Source organism: Heterocephalus glaber, unplaced genomic scaffold (assembly GCF_053883595.1).
Source record: "Heterocephalus glaber isolate CG9 unplaced genomic scaffold, H.glaber_assembly_v1.0 deba00001687, whole genome shotgun sequence".
NCBI classification, from domain to species: Eukaryota; Metazoa; Chordata; class Mammalia; order Rodentia; family Bathyergidae; genus Heterocephalus; species Heterocephalus glaber.
This window is the reverse complement of record NW_028258412.1, coordinates 15,936,388-15,956,432: the sequence shown is the minus strand read 5'-3', so window position 1 is coordinate 15,956,432 and position 20,045 is coordinate 15,936,388. Positions and strand designations below refer to the sequence as shown.

Genomic DNA, 20,045 nt, shown 5'->3' with positions numbered 1-20,045 from the left:
ATGGGCCTGGATACTGATTGTTATGGATCTCAGTTCTCCTGGAGGATTCTCAGTGGGGGATTTGAAAACTTGGGACACACATGAGCCTTTGGGAAGTTCAGGAGGAGAGGCGAAAAGGGACAGCCCATCCAATTCTTCCCCTAGAGGGTCCCCTGCTTGTGATGCATTTATATCCATGTAGAGAAGCATAGCACGTGCGCACGTGTGCGCACACACACACAACTACTTGGCAGTGGTTCAATGACAGGTTCACAGATGAAAGAACAATCTGATAACGTCTAGCATTAAATGGTAAAAACAAATAGCTAACGTTCATTCTTCAAGGATGAGCGTAAACATTCTCAGTTGTGAGCTGTCTGAGTGAATTAACAAGTTTCATTCATTCCACACACGTTTATACTGAGGGTCAGGTGCTGTTCTAGGCACTGCTGAGAGTGGTGGGAGAGGACAGCAGCCTTCCTTGTGCTCATTGAGAGATGCCTTGAGGGCAGTGGGCCGAGTCGGGTACAATGGTCAGGGTGGCCTCTCTGGTGATCTGACACTTGGACAGAGACTTAAACGATGCAATGACACGAGGAGCAAAAATTCAGGGCAGCCTGTTCCGGAAGGAGGAAATAATACATGCCAAGGCCCTGAGGGAGGAAAAGGGGAGGCATGTTCAAGAAAGGGTAGGAAGGGCTGGGGGATTTAGCTCAGTGGTTCTGCTGCCTGCCTCGCAAGTGCAAGGACCTAAGTTCGATCCCCGGTACCAAAAAAAAAAAAAAAAAGAAAAGACAGGGTACGAAGTCTGGAGGGTTTGGAGACCCCCAAAGACCTCATCAGGAGCTGTCACTGTAAGGAGTTTGGCTGGCTATGTCCAGAAAGAAGCCGCTCCAGGCAGCGATGCTGAGGGTGAAATGCTTCCACGTATGTGTTTCAAAGATTACCCAAGCAGCTGCTTGGAAAGCAGATCTGTGAGAGAAAAGCCAAGGAACAAGGGGACAAGTTAGGCAGTGGTTTTTGCCACCAGAGATGGCCGTGGCTTTGCTCAAGGTGGCCACTGGGGCCAGGAGTATCCATGGAGATATTGCACGTGCTGGGGTGAGGAGCAGAGAGGAGGCTGGAGGTTTTGGCCAGAGCCAAATGTTAATGTGCTGTGTGGAGCTGGGGAGGCCTGGAGAGAAGCAACCTTATCCATGGGGAGATGAGAAGTAAGAGTTCCTTCTAGCGAGGAGCCTCTATTGTAAAGTCCACTACTCTCCAAAGCACTGAATGCTCAGGCCCCTTCCCACCTTCACACCTGGTTTCCTTCTTGGTGACCACAAAGGGACTCGAACTCCCAATCTTCTTGGTCCTAGATACCCACCTCTGCTCCTCTCTAATGTCCCAGCTTCATTTCACGCCTTGCGTTTTCCCTCCTCCCCCTTGCTTCTAGGATTTACCATCTCCCCCACCCCTACCCATTAGCTCTCCATCACATTCTGTCTCATGTACTTTTGCTAATTGTTGTGTACTTATTAGAAAATTTATTTCCAGGCAGGGCACGACTGTGGTCACTTTCCCCTTTAGACCTGCAAGAACCACCCCGAGAAGCCTGTTTACTTCCTTCTCCGCGCTTGCCTGGCAATTGAGGGTCTCTAGCGGGGCTGATTTGTGACATCTTGGTTTCAGCCTCCTAGGCCAAATAGTCACCTTCAGCCTTGGGCAGGAGGAAATGGGAGATTCATGCTCTTCCACCCACTTATCTTTTTTTTCTATAAACCTTGTAACACTAGAAATGGTTTAGTGCTACAGAACATGCTTTTAAAAACAGAAACGCTCAGGTACAAGTTGGTCCTTTTGGTGCTTAATCACAGCTGATTTTAATACTACATTCCAGTGCCTAACCTTGCTCGAAATATTATTGTCGGTTGCTTTTAGACCCTCAACTCAGAGTTGAGGTCAGGTGTCCTCCCCAGAGGTGGGTGGGGGTGGATTTGGGGACTTTGGTTCAACTTAGCATCAATACATTTGCAAGTTTTCTTGCAGCTTATGCACTGGGTTTAGGGAGTACATATTATAAGCTGGGTTTTGGTAGTTTGTGCTGAGAGAAATTTCCAGCAGATTCTCAACTTCTTCTTTTCTAATGCTATTCAAGCTACACCTTTCCATGAGATATAAATGGGAAATAAGATACATATGTCAAATACAGATCCCCCCCCCATCAGAGGCATTATGTTCTGAATATTGCATTTAACTAATTATTCAGAGAGCTCAATTTCCTGGTCTTTTTCTTACACTGGAGGATCTAGGAGAGAAGACGAGAACCCTGGGGCTCTGAGCTGTTGATTTTATTAATCGAGGGGTTGGAAGGCCACACAGAAACACGCCTGGTAACTTTGCAGGCAATTCGAAACTAGGATGGATGAGGAGTAGAAATGGGAACTAGGAGGCGCCGGCTGCTCCATGTCCCTTGTTTTTAACACTCACAGCAACCCTGTAATGCTGTTGAGGCCATCTGTGTAGTCATTTGGCTGATTGACTTTGGAGCCAGATAACCAGGTCAGCGTGACCTTGAAAAGAGTCACTTGTATTTTCTCAGTGTCATTTCTCCTATTTAAAACGTGGGCAATGACAGTCTCCACTTCCTGAGCTGCTATGAATCACGAGAGGTACTATGTGCAGTGCTTGGAACACAGAAAGGACTAGATAAATGTCAGCAATCTTCCTGGCCATTATTCCCATTTTATAGATAAGGAGACAGGGGCCCAGAGCACCAGAGCTCAGGCCACACAGCCAGAGCGTGGAGAACTGGAGTCAAAGCCCACGCTTTGTGCTATGCCATGCAAAGGATCAAGATTTCAAAAGATCTTGCCAGGCTGTAACTGCAAAGTGAGAAAAGGTTCTGTGGAACGGGGATCAACACAAAGACATTCATTAGTGCTGAAAAATTATTTATACAAGTAGAGGGGTTGATAGCACTGGTCTGATCATTTTGAGAGGAGAGAGGATGTCTAGTAGTGGCAAGGACGCAGGCTTAATGGGAGAGAAGGCTGCCTGTTAGGACAACGCTGGCAATCTCAGGCCGTGGTAGCACATCCTGCTCAGATTGGTGATGGCAGTAATTACCCCAGCACATTCGGCTTCAATCACAAGACCTCCACTGCACCGTGACCAGGCCTGAGAATGACATTTCCAGCAGGACAGAGCGTGTCCTTCTACTAAAGCCAAAGGCCTGGGAAACAGGAGTTAGGGAGTGACATTGGAAGGTGTCAGGACCCAGGGGAAATTGGTCCATTTCTTTGGTTATTTGCAGATCTCCATACAAGAAATGCATTTCCTTTGGGTGCCACAGGAAAGGGTAACTGGATTTTAAAAAAGTACTGAAAAGACATGCTTTGGCTATAGTACATATAAAGCTATTTGGCTATACTAGATTTATGAGCTATTTGGCTCTGTTGGATATTAAGATAATTTCCAATGATTTTAGGACTTCCAAACAGAGAGTGGCCCATTTGGTAGAGGGAATGAACCTCTCAAAAGAAATTTAAGCCAAGTCCAGGTAACCATGTTTGCAGTATTCCACTGAAAACAATTATCCACAGTGGGGAAATGCTTGGACTAAGTGATTTTCAGTGAAGATGCTGTGATACAATGGACACTGAATAATCCCAAAGGGTGTGGTGCACCATGAAGAATCACTCAGAAAACCCTTCTCTTTCCCCCTTTCACGTGAGCAACACCTTTTCCTTTGTCTAGGTAGGAACTTCTGTTTTCAGAGCTGGTGATGGATCTAGGGCCTCATGCATGCTAGGTAAGTGTCCTATCCCTGAGCTACACCTCCAGCTCCACTGGGACCCTGGTAAAGGGAAAATAGAAAACTCAGGTATGGCAGGGGTAATAGGGGTAATAGGTGACCTTTGCAATTGTTGGGACATAGGAAGCTGGTTCATGGAGTCAGCATGACCTCTTACCTTATTGCAGGTGGCATCTGGGAGCCAAAGTGGGCAATGCCAAGTGAAGCCCCAAGGGTTCCTACCTGGATTTAGGACTTTGCAGGTTCTGACGGCTCAGGAGTCGTGCAGCGGAGACTCGCTTTTTGTGGACATTGGAAAGACCTGTGAGTAGAAAAAGAGTTGTCCATAAAATGCTCTAGCTTTCCATGGAGACTCTACTCACACTTGTATGCCTTCTGGAGCCAAGCAAAGAGATAAGAGACGAGGCTGGGCAGCATTGGTAGGGGGATACGATAATGCAGAACAGAAAGCAGACTCAGTTGAACTCAGTTGGGATGGGCTAGGTTGTGGGGGATACACCACACAACCATGGAGCAGCTTCCAAGCACACATGTCCCTGGATCGGGCAGTAACGTGGCATGCTCATTTTGGGAAGACGACATTAGAGACCAGAGCAATGAAGCCACCTTCCCCACTTTCTGGGGAGACATCCCCTGCCCTGCGCGTCCTTTCTCTCTCCCCTGACGACCGGGTGGTTCGTGGTACCTTGTGTGAGTTCTGGTGCCTCAGCCACATAGGTGAGGCGGAACTTGTTTCTCTTCCAGCTTCGGTCATTGCTGATGAGTGAATTGTTCGCCTTCTCGATGTTGACATCATCCCCCACGCAGAACACATCGCAGGCTGCCTGTAACATGGGGAAGGCTTCTGGTGACTTCTTTCAGCCAAGAGGGGCTCCTGCCTGGGAGCTCCAAGTCATGGCATGTATTTCACCATCCTTCTTCCCTCCCTCCTCCCTGCCTCCATCCTTTCCTTCCTTTCTTCCCTTATCTCTCCACCCACTCACCCTCCCATCCATCATTCTGTCCATTCATCAGTCCACTCACCTACCCACCATTCATTCATCCACTCACCCATCCATCCATCCATCCATCCATCCATCCATCCATCCACTCACCCCATCCTCCCAACCACCCAGCCATGCATCCATCCATCCTGGTTTTTTTTGAATACCTTCTATGTGCTGGATACATCATATTTACCACTGACTTTATGACTTCACCTTTACTTACGATATAACTCTATGCTGGCATTTATTTCTAAAACCAACATGCATAGAGGCTTAACATTAAAGAGGAAAGTAAATGCCATAGAATTTCCTACTTATCTTCCATAAAAGATCAGAATTATACAAAGACAGAATATCTGGATGCCTGGATATACATTTTTCTTGTTTTTTTTGGATCAAGGTAATTCATTCCCTAATGTTAATAATACTAAGAATTATTGTTCAGAGTTATTATTATTATTATTATTATTCTTGGTACTGGAGATCGAACTCGGGACCTTGTGCTTACGAGGCAGGCAGCAGAATCACTGAGCTAAATCCCCAGCCCCAGAGTTATTATTGTTGTTATCATTATTTTTGAGATGGAATCTTTCTGTTTCTCAAGCTGGTCTCAAGTGAGCCTACAAAGTAGCTGGGACCACGGGCACATGCCACTACAAAATTATTTTTCAGTAAAAAAATTTCCAGGGTAGTTTTACCAACGTTTGGGTTTGTGTTGATTGTAAAGTAATTCAAGTGTTCATCAATGGTCAAATGGATAGGCAAAATGCAGCCTATCTATATGATGGACTATTAGTTGGCCACAAAAATGGACGAAATCCTGACCCCTACTACAACATGGATACACCCTGAAAACATTACACCGGGTGGCAGAAGCCAGACACAAAAAACCACCCATTCTATAGTTCCATTCATATGAAACAAACAGAACAGGGAAATCTAGGCACAGAAATTTGATTAGTGATCATTAGAACTAGGAGTGGAATGGGGGAACAGGTTGACAGCTAAAAGGTACAGTGGTTTTTAACATGTCTTACTTTTGGGTTGCCCAACGGAGGTTGGCTAACTAAAACCAGTGGCCATACAATGATCTCCAGTGTGAAAAATCCAAGTTATCTCAACTCCCCATATCTGGTTAGAAATACAGGAACAGGCTTACAACCACAGGGCCTCCCCCAGAACTCCTTACAGCCCAGGAGCCTCAGTTTTCCCTTCTGCTCTCTATCTGCCCTTGCTTTATAGATAAAAAGTGTCCATGGGCTGACAGTAGAATGCACAATCTCCTCTCTCCTGGAGCTGTGGGTAAGAATGCACCCCAGGGAAGCGGAAGGAGCAGGTAAAGGTGACGGTCCACATTCAAGCCCCTGTCCCCAGGGTGGACTGTTTAACCAGAGCCAGACACAAGGCCACATTTCACTTATTCTCCTGTGACCTCTTATTAGGACAGTGCCCACCAATAGGATATTTTCTCATGATGGAAACATTTTGCATTGTGTAGGATGGAAACCATTAGCCACTTGTGGCTGCCATGCACATAAAAATGTGCACAGTGCAACTGACGTGGAATTTTCAATTGTACTTTTTTTACTGTGTGTAGATAGACTCTATAATTTTACTTATTTATTTTTTGTGGTGGCAGGGATGGAAACTAGGGACTCAGGCATGCTAGGCAAGTGCTCTATGACTGAGCTACGCCTCTGGCCCTGGTTATTATTTTTGTGGACCAACTCCTTGCCCATACATGGTTGAGGATATTGGATTCTGGGTGAAAATGTGAGTTTTAAGGCCCTCAAATTCACTGGAGCTGTTTAGAGCTGTATGCTGGCTGGACACATAGCGAAAGTACCAGGGGTTCTTTCTCCCAAGTTCCTTTCTTGATGACTTCAGTGCTCCCCTTGGGATCTAGGGAGTATTTCTCCTTCTCCTTGAGTTTCTTTCTTTCTTTCTTTCTTTCTTCTTCTTCTTCTTTTTTTTTTTTAGTAGTATTTGGGATCTTTGCACTGAGCTGCATCCCTAGCCCTTTTCAAAAATTTTAAATTTTGAGATCGGGCTAAGTGGCTCGGGCTGGGCTGAACCTTGTGATTCTCCTGCCTTAGCCTCCCAGAGTTCTGGGATTACCGGTGGCTGTCCCACCAGGCTCAGCCATTCCTAAATTTTGAGATCCAGATTACCTTGAAGACCTTCTTGGCCCAGGTCCTGAAAGCCTCTTCCTGCCCACAGAGCTCGTCCCCCTCCCTCATCTTCAGGATCCTCTCCCCTCCCAGCTCTTCCAGGAGAGTGTCCACAGCATGTCCGAAGGCGCAGAAGTGCGGGTAAGCCCGGGAGCCGAGGCCAAATACTGAGAACCTGCCAAGGAGACACCAGAGGGTCTAAGCTAGGGAATGGTGAGGGGTGTGTGCGCGGGGTCTGCATCCTGGGCTGACATGTGTGCTCTCAGAATTCTTATGTTGGAGCCCTAAGCCTCCCTGTGCACATTCACACCCCTGTGCATATATGCGCGGTGATAAAAAATATGGCGGATGTTTAAAAATCACAGTAAAAGACACACTGCCATTAATTCCCCTCAAAATCCTCCTGGTCACTGGGAATACACTGATCCCATTTTTCTCACCACTTTCTGCACCAGTTCTGGAAGTTCTCTTTCATGAGTGTCTTTGGTTACACTGCTGTGACTACTTCAATGTCCCGAATTGATTCGAAACATTTACCTTTCATGGTCGTTTTGACTTTCAGGAAGAGACAGTAGCCATACAATGCCAGATTTGGTGACTAAGGTGGATAAGGTCACATCATAATGTTTTTACAAGCCTGCTCTCCATTGAATGGCACTCGGCAGCAGCACTCACCGTATTTTTCTTTTTACCACATTTCATAAAGACATGAAAGAGGACTTCCGGAAGTGCTTCAGAAAGTGGTAAGAATGATGGAATAAGTGAGTTTGAAATGAAGGGAAATATTTTGGCAAAATTAATAGTAATGTGTCAGTGTAATGACCTTTTTTCCCCAGTTTAAACATTTACCATATATTTTGATCCCATTGCATAGGTGGAGACAGGGCCTCTGTGGAAGTAATTCAAGTTAAATGAGGTCATAAGGGTGGGGTCCTAGTCCAACAGTTATCAGTGCCCCCATAAGAAGAGGGAGCACTTCCCCACTGCGCTTTCTCTCACAATGCAGTGGGAAGATGGCCAGGCAAAGAGGTTGCACCAGAAACCAACCCTGCTGCTGATGCCTTGCTCTTGGATTTCTAGCTTTCGAAACAATGATAAAATCAGTATCTGTTGTTTTAGCCACCATTCTGTGGTACTTTGTCATGGCAGTCCAAGCAGACTAACATAAGTGCTGTCTCAGGTAGCACTGTGTTTGGTTCATGGTGGTCAGGCCACCACAGGTGCCTCTGGAAGGCCATGTGTAACCCTCGGAGCCCTCAAGACTGCTTCCTTCCCTTTGGCCTCTGCTAGGTCCCATCATCCTTAGGAGAAAATCCAAATTGTTGAAATTCTAAGGTTCTTAGGAGGATGGGATGGGGACAGTAGCGATCTGGAACCACTGAGTGCCTCTTGCATATCCCTTTCTGAGCTGGATGAATGGAAAAAATAGGCTGTCTTTGTGGAAGGATTGAATTCTACAAGAAACAAAATTAGATTAGCTTTAAGTAGAAAGACACTGAAGGCTCTAACATGATTGTCTGTAGAGACTTGTATTAATAAAGGGACCAGAAGGTCTTGTCACAAACACATTAAATGTTGGTGTGTACACAGGATTTTCCAGTGGAATGAAAGGGTTATAACCATGCCAACTCCACCCCTCTTAATGACTATGGAATTGATTTGCTCACACTCCCTCTTTGCCCAGATACCATAGAAAGTGTTGGTGTTTGAAACAGTGGAGGTTAAATCAATGCAAGTTTTCTCCATGTTGAGGTGGGGAGACTTTGGAGGTGTGCATGCACGCATGTGTGTGTGAGTGTCCAGGGCCTTTGCATGGAGCTACATTTCCAGCCCACGTTTAAATTCTGAAACAGAGTCTCACTCAGTTCCCCAGGCTGGGCTCCAGTTTGAGATTCTCCTGCCTCAGCCTCTTAGAGTGCTGGGATTACAGGTGTGCACCAAAATGCCGGGCTTAGTCTTGGTGCCACTTAATGCCTCATTTCTGGGGCTTGGTTCAGGTCGAATCTCTGGACCAGGGATGGAGCAACAAGTCTACTGGGACAAGGGCTCCCCCTACTTCACTCAAGGTGAGAGTATCGTTTCACCCTGGGTGAGTCAAGGAGAGGAACTATTCTCCCTGCTCCACACAGGGTCTGGCCCTGACCCTGACTCTTTTCTTGAGAATGACAGGGACAAGATGATGACAGATGGAGACCGAGGGGGTGGGAAGCAGGTGCAGGAAGTTGGGAAGGGTGAACTTGAGATGGGTCAGGGGTCTCCTAGGTGGGACGAAGGCTCACAGAGGCTAATGTTATCCACTCCTCTCAACTCTACATCCATGTTGTCTCCTCTTCTTTCCTGCTCTCCTTTTCCTGGGGCTCCCGAGCCCTTCCTACTCAAGCGTGTGCAACTAGTTGTGTTTCCTCCCATCACTCCACACCTCCCCATCCAACTGTTTCCTTCCAGGCTGGAAGGTGGTGAAATGTGACCAGGTGAGGCCTAACTGGAGGGGCATCTGGAAAGGGCAGCCCAGGCCCCAGCCACCACCTTAGCCCAGTGCAGACTGGAAATTCCTAGCACCGGGCACACCTGTGTCTAAGATGTCATTCTCCAAACCTCTTATTTATGCTCGTGTTGTCTGCCACCTTTGACTATCTTTGAGACTCTTAATAATTTTTTGTGTTCTTTAACTTGCTTTCAATTTTTACTTTCTAGGCAGTAAACCACATGCTACGGTCTACCTGTGTCCCTTCTAAATCATAAGTTGAAACCTAACCACCAGTATGATGGAATTAGGAGGTAGAATTTTAGGAAGTGATTAGGTTATGGGGGTGAAGCCCTCATAAATGAGATTAGTGCCCTTATAAGTGGCTGAAGGGACCAGAATTCTTCCCTTCCACCAAGCGAAGACAAGGCTAGAAGGCACCACTGATGAACTAAAAGTGGGCCTTCCCCACACACTGGATCTGCCGGTGCCTTGATCCTGGACTCCCTGGCCTCCAGAACCATGAGTGATAAATATGTGCTGTGTATGAGCCACCTAGTTTATGAGATTGTGGAACAGACTAAGATGTCCACCTCTTGTGCTTGCCAACACACGGTCCAAGTGATTCATTCATTTGCTTCTTACTGGACCTACAGCCTGCATTGCAGTGAGCAGTCAACTTCTGTTCCTGTCACAATGCTCACTTACAATTTCAAACTTCCTACTTTAAATCTCCAAACCAACAGCTGACTAGCTTCTTTTTTTTGGCACCAGGGATCGAACTCGGGTCCTTGCGCTTGTGAGACAGGCGGTGTAACCACTGAGCTAAATCCCTGGCCCTGACTAGCTTCTTGTAAGTGAGGCCATACAGCAAATATTTTTAGGAGTGTGAAACTGAAGCCACTATGTAGGTACTATATAACAAGAAAGAAAACAAAATCCTGTCCATTTTTAAGTTGACAAAATAAAAAACCATAATAATAATTGAGGACAATTAAAAAATTACAGGTCTCTTAACGAGAAGAATGGGATTATTTTTTGAGGGGACAACATTTTGCTTAGCTGGGGTTCATAGGTAAAGCTTTCTATCATCAGATTAATTATAAAAGTTTGTCTGTGACGAACTTTTTTAGCTCATGTGTTGTACAATAATATACAGCAGTCAGGCTGGAGTTGGCCTGCAGGGATGAGTTTGCCAACCCCTTCTGTGATAGATTTCATAAGAGAAAAATAGGTCTGACTGTTAAACTCCAGAACTGATGTTTCAATGTTGAGCTAAAAAATGTACTGATGTCAGGACTCATGAAATGTCTCATTCCAAGATGGGATCCTAGTGTAAACTAAGGCTCTGGGTGACAATGATGTGTCCAGGTGGGGTCAATGATTCTAGCAAGTGTAAGCTGTGCAGGGTGCTGGGGTCAGGGGGGTAAGGGAACTTATTGCACTTTCTGCTCAGTTTTGCTGTCAACCCATAACTGCTATTTAAAAGTAGTCTATTTAAAACATGCACTGATGGGTAGGATCCTTCAGTGTCTAGGGACCCTGTGACCTGTATCATCTACTAAGCATTGCTCTCAGCAGCTGTTAAGAAGGCCGGAGAAATTTATGGCTGGGCCAGAACGTTATGCCTATGGAGTTGCTCACATCCATCTCATTTTGACCAATATCCCTGAGACCAAAGTTTGCCATCCCAGTTTATGTCTTTCCAAATACTCATTAAATGGAATACATGGTTGTTGAAACATCATATTTGGCACGTGCTCCCTAAAATTATCTCATGATATGTGACCATGCTTTGGGGAACATGGAGGTAAGCAAGGATTTTAAAAATTTGACTGTAGGTTAGAATCAACTGGAGAGATTTAAAGACAAAGGTCTATGCTTTAGCCCAGTTCTAGATCAGCTACGTCAGAATCTCTGGAGTCATGGCTTCGCTATCACATCAGTATATGGCTAACATCCCCAGGGGATTCTGATACGCATCCAGGCTTCAAAACCAAGGATCGTGGCTGGGTGTCTCCAGAAACATACATTAAGTGTAAAAGGTGTCCATCAGGAAGGGCCGCCTTATGAGCAATTAGTATCTGTAGATTAATGTCCTTCAGCACAGATGCTGGGGTGAGTCCTGGAGGTAGGGCTGTCAGAGGGGACGGAGAGGAAGAGCTGTCATACAGCAGCATGTTTCCATGGGACAGGGGTCCTGGTGCCCAGGGAGCAGCTGGTTTTATGCAGGATGAAGGAGCATGAAAAGGGGGACCCTCTTCCCCACAACAAAGAGCCCACCTTGCAATTCTCTCCGAAGACTTGGTCTTCCCTGTCCCTCCAGCCCCCTTGCTTACCTCACGTTGGCCAGGGGTCCAGCACTCTCAAAGTTGTCTCTGAGGTCAGGCCCATCGCCCGATGATTTGTGGGAGTCAGAGTAGGAGGAGACACTGTTGAACCGGACCTTGTAGCTCCTGCCAAAATGAATAGGGCCTGTGAGCTCTGGTTTGGAACCCCTGCCCACCTGGCTGGGGCTGACACCTCCTTTGGATCTTTAAGTTACTGGTTCTGATTCTAGTACCTTTTCTTGTGCATGGAGTTGAATTATATCACTCCCATGGTCTCTTCAAGGATGTATCAACATCCCCAGGCCCAGTACAATGGTAACTATTCCCCTGCACTTGACTCTGCCTCTATTTCAAAGGTTTCTGGTCACACCTGACTTAGGAAACTTTGGATCCATATCATTAAAATGCTTACTTCGCTAGGAAGTCAGGAATCAAATGGACCAGCCCCTCATCATGAGACGTACTGCCCAAATTGTAATGCGTATAAGAATCATCCTGGACTCCTGTTAAAGTACAGATTCTGGTTCAGTAGGCCTGAGGTAAGGCCTATAAATCAGCATTTTTATCCAGCTCCCAAGAGATGCCAATTTGCCAATCTCCAGAACTTACTTTAAGTGGCTAGGAACTAGATTTGTACTTTCCAGTATGGTAGCCATTGACTACCTTTGACTATCTAAATTTAAATTAATTAGAATTAAATGCAATAAAAATTCTGTTCTTCACTTGCACCAGCCACCCTGGGGTGCTCACAGGTGGCTCTGGCTGCTGTATGGAGCAGTGACCTTGTTATGCAAGATTCCATTGGATGGTTCTGATTTGTCCCAGTCAGCACTGTCCTATGGACTTAAGGTCCTCAGACATCTCAAGGTTGGCCATGGGTCACAGTTCAAGGTAACAAAAAATGTTCACCACTGATACAAGCATAAAAAGACACTGCATTTTATTAAACTGTTTTTAAGGGGAAGGAAGATATCCTCAAACCCGGCATGAGAGTCACAGAAACCTTGAGATTAAAAAAAAAAAAATCAGTTTCCCAGTTTTTCTCTAAAAGTGGTATGTTTTATTTTCAGACAACACAAAGCCAAACCAAAACAAGCAAAGAAAAACGAAAAACCACCCTCCCTACAATGACATCCTCAATACCCAACAAATAAACAAAGAGAAACAACCTAAAACCCCAAACTCAAGACAAAAATTCAATGCACAAATCGAAATGTACTTTTAAAAAGGAAAAAGAAAAGAAATTATGCATTCTGACAACAGGGTGTCTTAGCTGGATGTTCTTCAACATTTCTCTCTGGCATCAGGGAAGTTCTAAATATATATAAGTGTATTTTCTGCCCCGAAATAGTCCCACATTGAGTCACTTCTCCAAATAAGTCATGCAACATATCAGGGGGTGGCTGTGTTGTTAGTGTGGGAGGCATGGTTGATGGTTGTGGGGTAAAAATACCAGCACGTGTATTTGGATAAAGCTGGAGGTTTCTCCAAATGCTTTCCTCGCCGTGATTACCCCTCAATCCTTGGCAACAGCCCCCAGAGGTGGACAGGGAAGAGACAATCTCTCCCCATTTGACAGAGAGGAAAGCAGGGCCACACAGATGGAGCAATTTGCCCTAGGTCTCTGAGTGAGTTAGTGGGTTAGAACTCAGGCCTCTGTGAGACCCGGACGTGGCCTGGGCTACCCAAGTACCAGGCATGCATACACACAGCTACACACACATGCCTGCATACACATGCACACGCACACACACACAACATGCACACATACATGTGCACGCGCACACACACTTGCACATACACATGCACACAGGTGCACACACACTCTACCTGTGCTGGCTGTCACGGGCTGCAGCCAGACCGTGGACTTCAGTGTCACCACGGGGGAGGGAAGGCCCTTTACGGGGAAAGAAACGCAAGGGTTCCGGGTACCTAGAGGGGAGAATGGTTGGTGCCCTCTATCTCCCTGAAGGAGGGGTGAGGGGGACCTGCTGGGAGGCCACCCTGCATTGCTGGGGAGGACAAGGGTGTAGAGAGTGAGGGCTGAGTTGCTGGAGTCAGGTGCATCCCCTGAGAATCCATTGAAATGGGTTTGGCAATGTGCACTCAGCATAGAGAGCACCAGGAGCGATTTTTGGCACAACACAGGCTTTAAACACCAGCCAGAAACGGGATTAGAGGCTTTTCTGGTAGGTACTGGTGATAGAACTCAGGGCTGCTCTCCCACTGAGTTACACCCCCAGCCTTTTTAAGTCAATTTTATTTTGACACAGGGTCTTGCTAAGTTGCCCAGGCTGGCCTCAAACTTGGAATCAGCCTCCTTGCGATCCTGCCTCAGCCTCCAGAGTAGTTGGAATTAAAGATATGCACCACCATGCCTGGCTGGATGCTCCTCGTAGGACTCAGAGGTGTGCTCCAGGCTGGAGGAAATGGTGGCTCTGTGTGCACACCCCTGTGTTCCACACCTCATGGAGGATACCAGAGCATTTCAAGGGCCATCTTGGTTACAGGAATTTTCCCCTTAACAACTGCCTTTCCCTAGCCCCGAGTTTGGTATGATTTCTCTGTGAAGATCTGCAGACCGCAGGTCTCTGTTTCTTGAGGGTGTCTCAGCTAGGCTTTGAGCTTAGCATCCACATCAGCTGCAAGTCCACTGTGAGCACCAGACAGAAGTCTCAAGGAGAGAGGCAGCTTTCACTGGTGTGGGTTTCCAGAGTAAGCCTTGATACCTTCGCCGTGTGTGTAACTTTCCCCAGGACTCTTCCATCGACTTCCTGACTTGATTCTTACCAAGCAGAAAGTTAAGGGGGAGTGTATTAGAATCTCTTACTGACAGAGCTGGGAAGTGACTTTAGTCAGACAAAATATCAGCCCCAGTGGACCACAGATCCAATGGACTTTGGGTCACAGCTATCAGGAGCCAGAACGAAAATGTGAACATCAGGCACCAAAAGATAATTATCAGTTTCCTTGGGGGGGGCGCATGTAACATTGAGGGGTCATTCACTTACTTCCTTTCCTCTTGCACAGAGTTGGGGTGCCTCATTTCCATCAACGCACAGCCGAATTTCTGGAGGTCAAAACAGATGAGTGTGATGTGAAGCATGTGTATTAGTAAACCTACAGCGGAGTCAGGCTCAAGCTCTGGTATCCCAGCTGGTAAAAGAGAAGGCTGGAACCTGGGAGTCAGATGCCAGGGAAGGGCAAGACTCAGGTGGGCGGTGATGTTTAAGCTGCAGATGCAGCTCAAGGACAGCTGTTGAAGGAACTACAGGTGTGGACTCCCTACCTCTCCACACAACTCTCCTTCCTTCAGGGCCTCCTATCTATAAAATCATTGTCCCCTTGTCTGGAGCAGGGGATACCAAGCTCATGATTGGAGAATCCATTCTAAATAAGCTGCTCAGTTAGGTGACCTTTTCCCTAGGGACTGTTTGGCCAGTGGACGCCAATCGACTGAGAACTTGGAATCGTCCCATCTTTGTGTAACTTGGATCAAGTGGAAGTCACTGGCTTTGAGGCCATGGGAGGCTGTGCTTCTGACCAGGGAGGTGTAGGGGATGATCGCAGCCGGGATCTCCCTCCTTCTAGCTGCCAGAACTAGAACAGGAGAAAGTTCATCTCACCTCTCCGTTCTCAGGGGGGTCCCCATTGCCAAAGGTGCTGGTCACCACCAGGACCAGAGTTTCATGCTCCAGGTGCACAATGTCGTATTCCTCCATAGACATCACCTAGGAGGGTGGTGGCAGAGGCACGGGGTGGGCGAGAGGAGGGAAGGGGGTTGTGGGAAGAGGGAAGGGAAGAACAAAAGTAGTGGGGGAAAGAGAGGAGAGAGAAAGCAAAAAAGGGGAGTCATTTTGAGATGTCACCTTTGAAAGGGGAACCAGACATTCTGGGTAGAACTAAAAGCCACGGAGTAGCAAGGGTTCTGATGGTCACCATGGCCTGAGGGATTGTGGGGGTTTGGGCCACCGTCCAATGGTTTGCTGCCAGGAGAGAAATCCTGATAGAGCATCTGGGGCTTCTTACAATCCACTGTACTGGATTCTTCCTGACACCTTCAGGCTGGGATCCACCCATCCAGGTCTGCTCAGCCTCCTCTCTAACTCCGCCTGCACCACAATGGAGCCCCTGGGCCAAACAAGTGTGAGACACCTGCCTGGGGGAAAGATTGCTGCCCTGTGTCTTAGCATCAAAGGTACAACATTTCCCAAAGTAGGTTCTAAGGAGGTCCAGTCTCCTGCAGTGCTCCACAATAATGACTAATCCATGGTCAGATATGTTGGGGAAACACTCATGGTCTATCCTTTTCTCAGGGATATGGAGATTGTAATCTATGTTCATATATTAAAGGCTCTGAGAAGTCCTGCAGCAATGAAAACCATGGAGCTGTACTTAGTGTAGAGCATCCAAACTGACCCCAGAATGGTTTTGGGGTCCTGTGTTGCTGACATTTTTCTCTAGAGATGGGAACTTTGTTTGATGATTTCTGGACTAACAGGGAGGGGATATCACGGTTACCTAAAATTCACACAAATGTGTGTGTGTGCTCTGTATGCTTTCATCTCCCGTTAAAGGGTCTTCCCTGTTGACTTCCCCCTCTCCCCTTCCCAACTTCATTAGCTACAGAGGCCAGGGGAGCTGGCACTGCCCCTACCCACCTTGGCATCGAAGGCATGTTTGAAGATCTCACACAAGGTCTTGGCGTAGGCTTGCGATTTGCCTGTCTCTGTGGCGTAGAGAATGGTGGCTTTGACCCTCTTGGCCATGGCCTGCCCCATCAGCTTGGCCGAGAACTTGACGGCTCTGGGAGCGAGGTGGAGAGGAAAAAACGGGACACAGGAGGATGAGAGGAGATCAGGCTGAGACTTCCGGGCCAGAGCCAAGATCCAAGAACTTGGACAAGAAAGAATTTACTCCCTTGACCTCTGAAGGCTTGAGGGGTCCATCAGAAACACTCGTAGCTCCTGAGCTGAGACTCTGCACTAACTCCTTTATGAAATCCCCTAGGGCAGTGAGTCCTGAGTTTGGATTAATCATTGTTTTTTTTGTACCAGGGATCGAACTTGGGACCTTGCGCTTGTGAGGCAGGCGCCGGAACCACTGAGCTAAATCCCGGTCCTAATTGGTTAGTTTTGTTAGGTTGTTATTTGATTGCTTGAGAATGTGGTTTACCAAGGGCTGCCTTGAAGGCAATCATTCATTCATGAATATTTGTTGGGTGTCTACCCCTTGTGCCAGGCAGTGTTACAGGAGCTAAAGGACATAGAGATTACAGCTGTGGACAAGCAGGCGCCATGGGGCAGCTGTTTGTGTGTGTGTGTGTGTGTGTGTGTGTGTGTGTGTGTGTGTGGCTGAGAGACAGAGAAACAAATCATCAAGACATCACTATGTATCCAGCGAGCAAAAGTTTAGAGGTTTAAAGATCTTCGAAGGAATGGCCCCAGCTGGTTTATCCAGCAACACACATCCAGAGTCTTGCATGGACCCAGGCACTGAATAGACACTAAATTAATTTCTAGCAGAAGAAATTATGACGAAAAGATGCTACTACCTAAGCCCTGAGCCGTTTCAGTGTCAACCATAGCCTCTTTCCAGCTAAAAACAGAGAACCCCAAACCTCCCTCTCTTCTCCGGGCAGCACTGGGAGGCTCAGGAATACCTGGGTTCCTGCTCCTGGGCCGTCCTTCCTGTTCTCACTAGGAACCTCTGTGTAGACAAATTGCTAATTATCTCCCACCTGGGGCTTACTGGAGGTAAATGTATCATTTTTGAGAATTAGGCAAACCACCCACGCGGCAGGGAGGCGCTCAGCTAAGGGGAAGCTGGAAAGGATAAAAGTGCCTGGAAGCTTCTGGGAAGGATCCAAGCATAAATCGGCATCTATAATTAACTCCATTGTTCCCGCCCCCAACTTAATAGTGCAATTAATGTTTTAGATGAATCCTCCCTTCTTTTCCGGGAGACAGGGGAACTGAACGGAAGCCAGAGGTTGTCTCTGCTGAGGATATTCGGGATCCTCTGTTTAGGAAAGGGAGGTGCTGACGTGATCGTGGCTGGCGATAGAGCCCCGGGGGCCACGTTCACGGGGCCAGGACCTGTGAGGCTCACCAGGGTCTCATCTCTGGGGTCCACAGCACATGCAAGTTTGAGCCCAGCCTGGGCAATGTAGGGACTTCGTGAGACCCTGTCTCAAAATAAAAAAGGGCTGAATGGATGAGTAGATACATGAACGAGTGAGTGCAATTAGACTTGAGTGCTCCGTAGGCTGTGTGTGCAGGGGCTCACAGGTTCTAGTTCTGTCTGACTCTGGCCTCCTGACTTCCTGTTGAAATTTCCCATAGTGGGAATGTTTACACCACAGAAATTGGCAAGCATTACAAATCAAGGTATCACTGTGGCTGCTACCGGGACAGCTGGTTCCCCAACATACTGCTGCCTTCAGGACAACCTTTTAGGAAACTAGGGTCTGGAAGTAACCCCGAGAAGAGCTGCAGCAACATTCCCATCCCAGCTCAGGCAAAGGCAGCACGCGGGTTTGTCAGAGAGGTCAGAGGGCACAGCATCCGCCTGGGCCCCTTTTGTGGGGGGGGGTCTCTGAATTGGGGGTACCCTCACCCTCTGCAGGACACTCACTCTGCCAGCTTCTTGAAGCCGATGGCTCGTCGCTTGGTGGGGGTCCCATTGGTGCCTTTCCAGACGTGGGTGTTCCAAGGATCAGGCTGGGAAGAGAAGAACAGGGTCTGGTCACTGCCATGAGGGAAACTGGCCCCTCTGGGAGATGCCCAGGATTCCCTGGCTGCCCAAGCCTCAGACACGGTGGCTGCAGGAACCTTCCTGCGTCAGCCTGCCTATCCTTCTGCTCAGCTTTTGATTCCTCCCAAAGGAGCACTCTCCCTTCTTCCATGGTACTGGGGATTGAACTCAGGGCCTTTGCCCTGAGCTATAGTGCAAAGCCCTTTTTAAATTTTGAGACAGGGTCTCACTAAGTCCCTACGTTGCCCAGGCTGGGCTCAAACTTGCAGTCCTCCTGCCTCAGCCTCCCAGAGTGCTGAGATTACAGGCATGCACCACCAGGTCCAGCACCAAACTCTCTTCTTGCCCTCTCATTTTGTGTGCACTACTCCTTTAGCCAGACCTGTGCCACCCAACGCAGAAGCCACTGGCCACATGAGGCAATTAGGCACTTGTGTGTCCACAACGCCAGGTGGAGCCGAGATGCACTTTGAGCACCACACGCTCCGGACGTGGAAGGCCTGGTGGGAGAGAGGCAGGAGAGGACAGACCTGGTACTCGAAGCAGGGCGTGAGTCGATAGTTGAGCATCTCCTGGTGGAAGACGGGGGTGATACTGCCAGACATGGGGGGCACGATCCACACCCAGTCGGCTGGGCAGCCACCCCGACAGCGGTACTCATTCTCCATGTGCTTGATGAAGGACTCGGTGGCAGAGTGATGGTCAACGATGGTCACTTTGTCACTCTGTGAGAGGAGAGGGGACTATGAGACAGGGGGCAGAGGGGTAGGGGTATCAGGGCTCCCCCAGTAGAGTGGCATCTCCCCAAGGGGCCCCGGAGACGATCTGTGCAGTGTTAAGCAAGGCAGAGCTCTGACCACATTGTGATCTCAGTCCCCCCCTCTGCACCCAGGGAGACCTCTGGGTGGCCATGGGTCTCTGACACTTTTCTCACCAGCCCTGCCCATCTTCCTTCCTTCCCGGGCCGCCCCCTGTTCTTTAATCCCAGGGAGGAGCTTCAGATGGTAATAACCTCGACTCAGACAACTTGGTTTTGTTTTCCTTGCGTTTGTATATTTATTTAGTGTTACAATCACCTTTTATTTATGGCCACTGGTAGGGGTTCTTCATTTATAGGGGTGACAAACCCTTGTAACATACAAAGTTTTAAGTCGTAAAGATGAGTTGATTAAAAAGTAAAACCAGTCAAAAGCTGCAGAAGTGGTGATGGAATGTCTGGGGCGTGGTATGGTTGGCAGAGTTTGGAATCATATGTTGTCTTCTACTTCCATCCACAAAGCCTTACCCCTTTTCACACATTTCCCTCTCCCCCTCCCTTCCCCTTCTTTCCCTCTTCCTTTGTCTGGTACTGGTATTGAACCCAGGGCCTTCATACTGCGTTACATCCCCAGCCCTTTTTATTCTGAGATAGGGTCTTGCTAAGGTGCCCAGGCTGGGCTCAGACTTGTGATCCTACTGTCTCAGCCTCCTAGAGTGCTGGGGTTACATTCTTTTTAAATCACTCATGTCACATACATCCTTGCTGTCTCTGGTTCACTATCTTCATTCTGGTCCACAGAGAGC

At 47.7% G+C, this 20,045-nt stretch overlaps 1 protein-coding gene across 4 annotated transcripts in view; it reads right to left on the bottom strand.

The window, feature by feature from the left end:
• Positions 1–20,045, bottom strand: part of Nos1 (nitric oxide synthase 1) — a 177,350-nt gene that overhangs the window by 24,198 nt on the left and 133,107 nt on the right. For all 4 annotated transcript variants that reach the window (XM_087198430.1, XM_087198431.1, XM_004843704.4 and 1 more), the window contains exons 12-20: positions 19,013–19,207; positions 18,363–18,448; positions 16,388–16,532; positions 15,353–15,457; positions 14,738–14,796; positions 11,736–11,852; positions 6,933–7,107; positions 4,461–4,599; positions 3,998–4,076 (exon numbers count right to left, since the gene is read on the bottom strand). In XM_087198430.1, the coding sequence (XP_087054556.1) occupies positions 3,998–4,076; positions 4,461–4,599; positions 6,933–7,107; positions 11,736–11,852; positions 14,738–14,796; positions 15,353–15,457; positions 16,388–16,532; positions 18,363–18,448; positions 19,013–19,207 (1,100 nt within the window). The remainder of the gene's footprint in view (positions 1–3,997; positions 4,077–4,460; positions 4,600–6,932; positions 7,108–11,735; positions 11,853–14,737; positions 14,797–15,352; positions 15,458–16,387; positions 16,533–18,362; positions 18,449–19,012; positions 19,208–20,045) is intronic.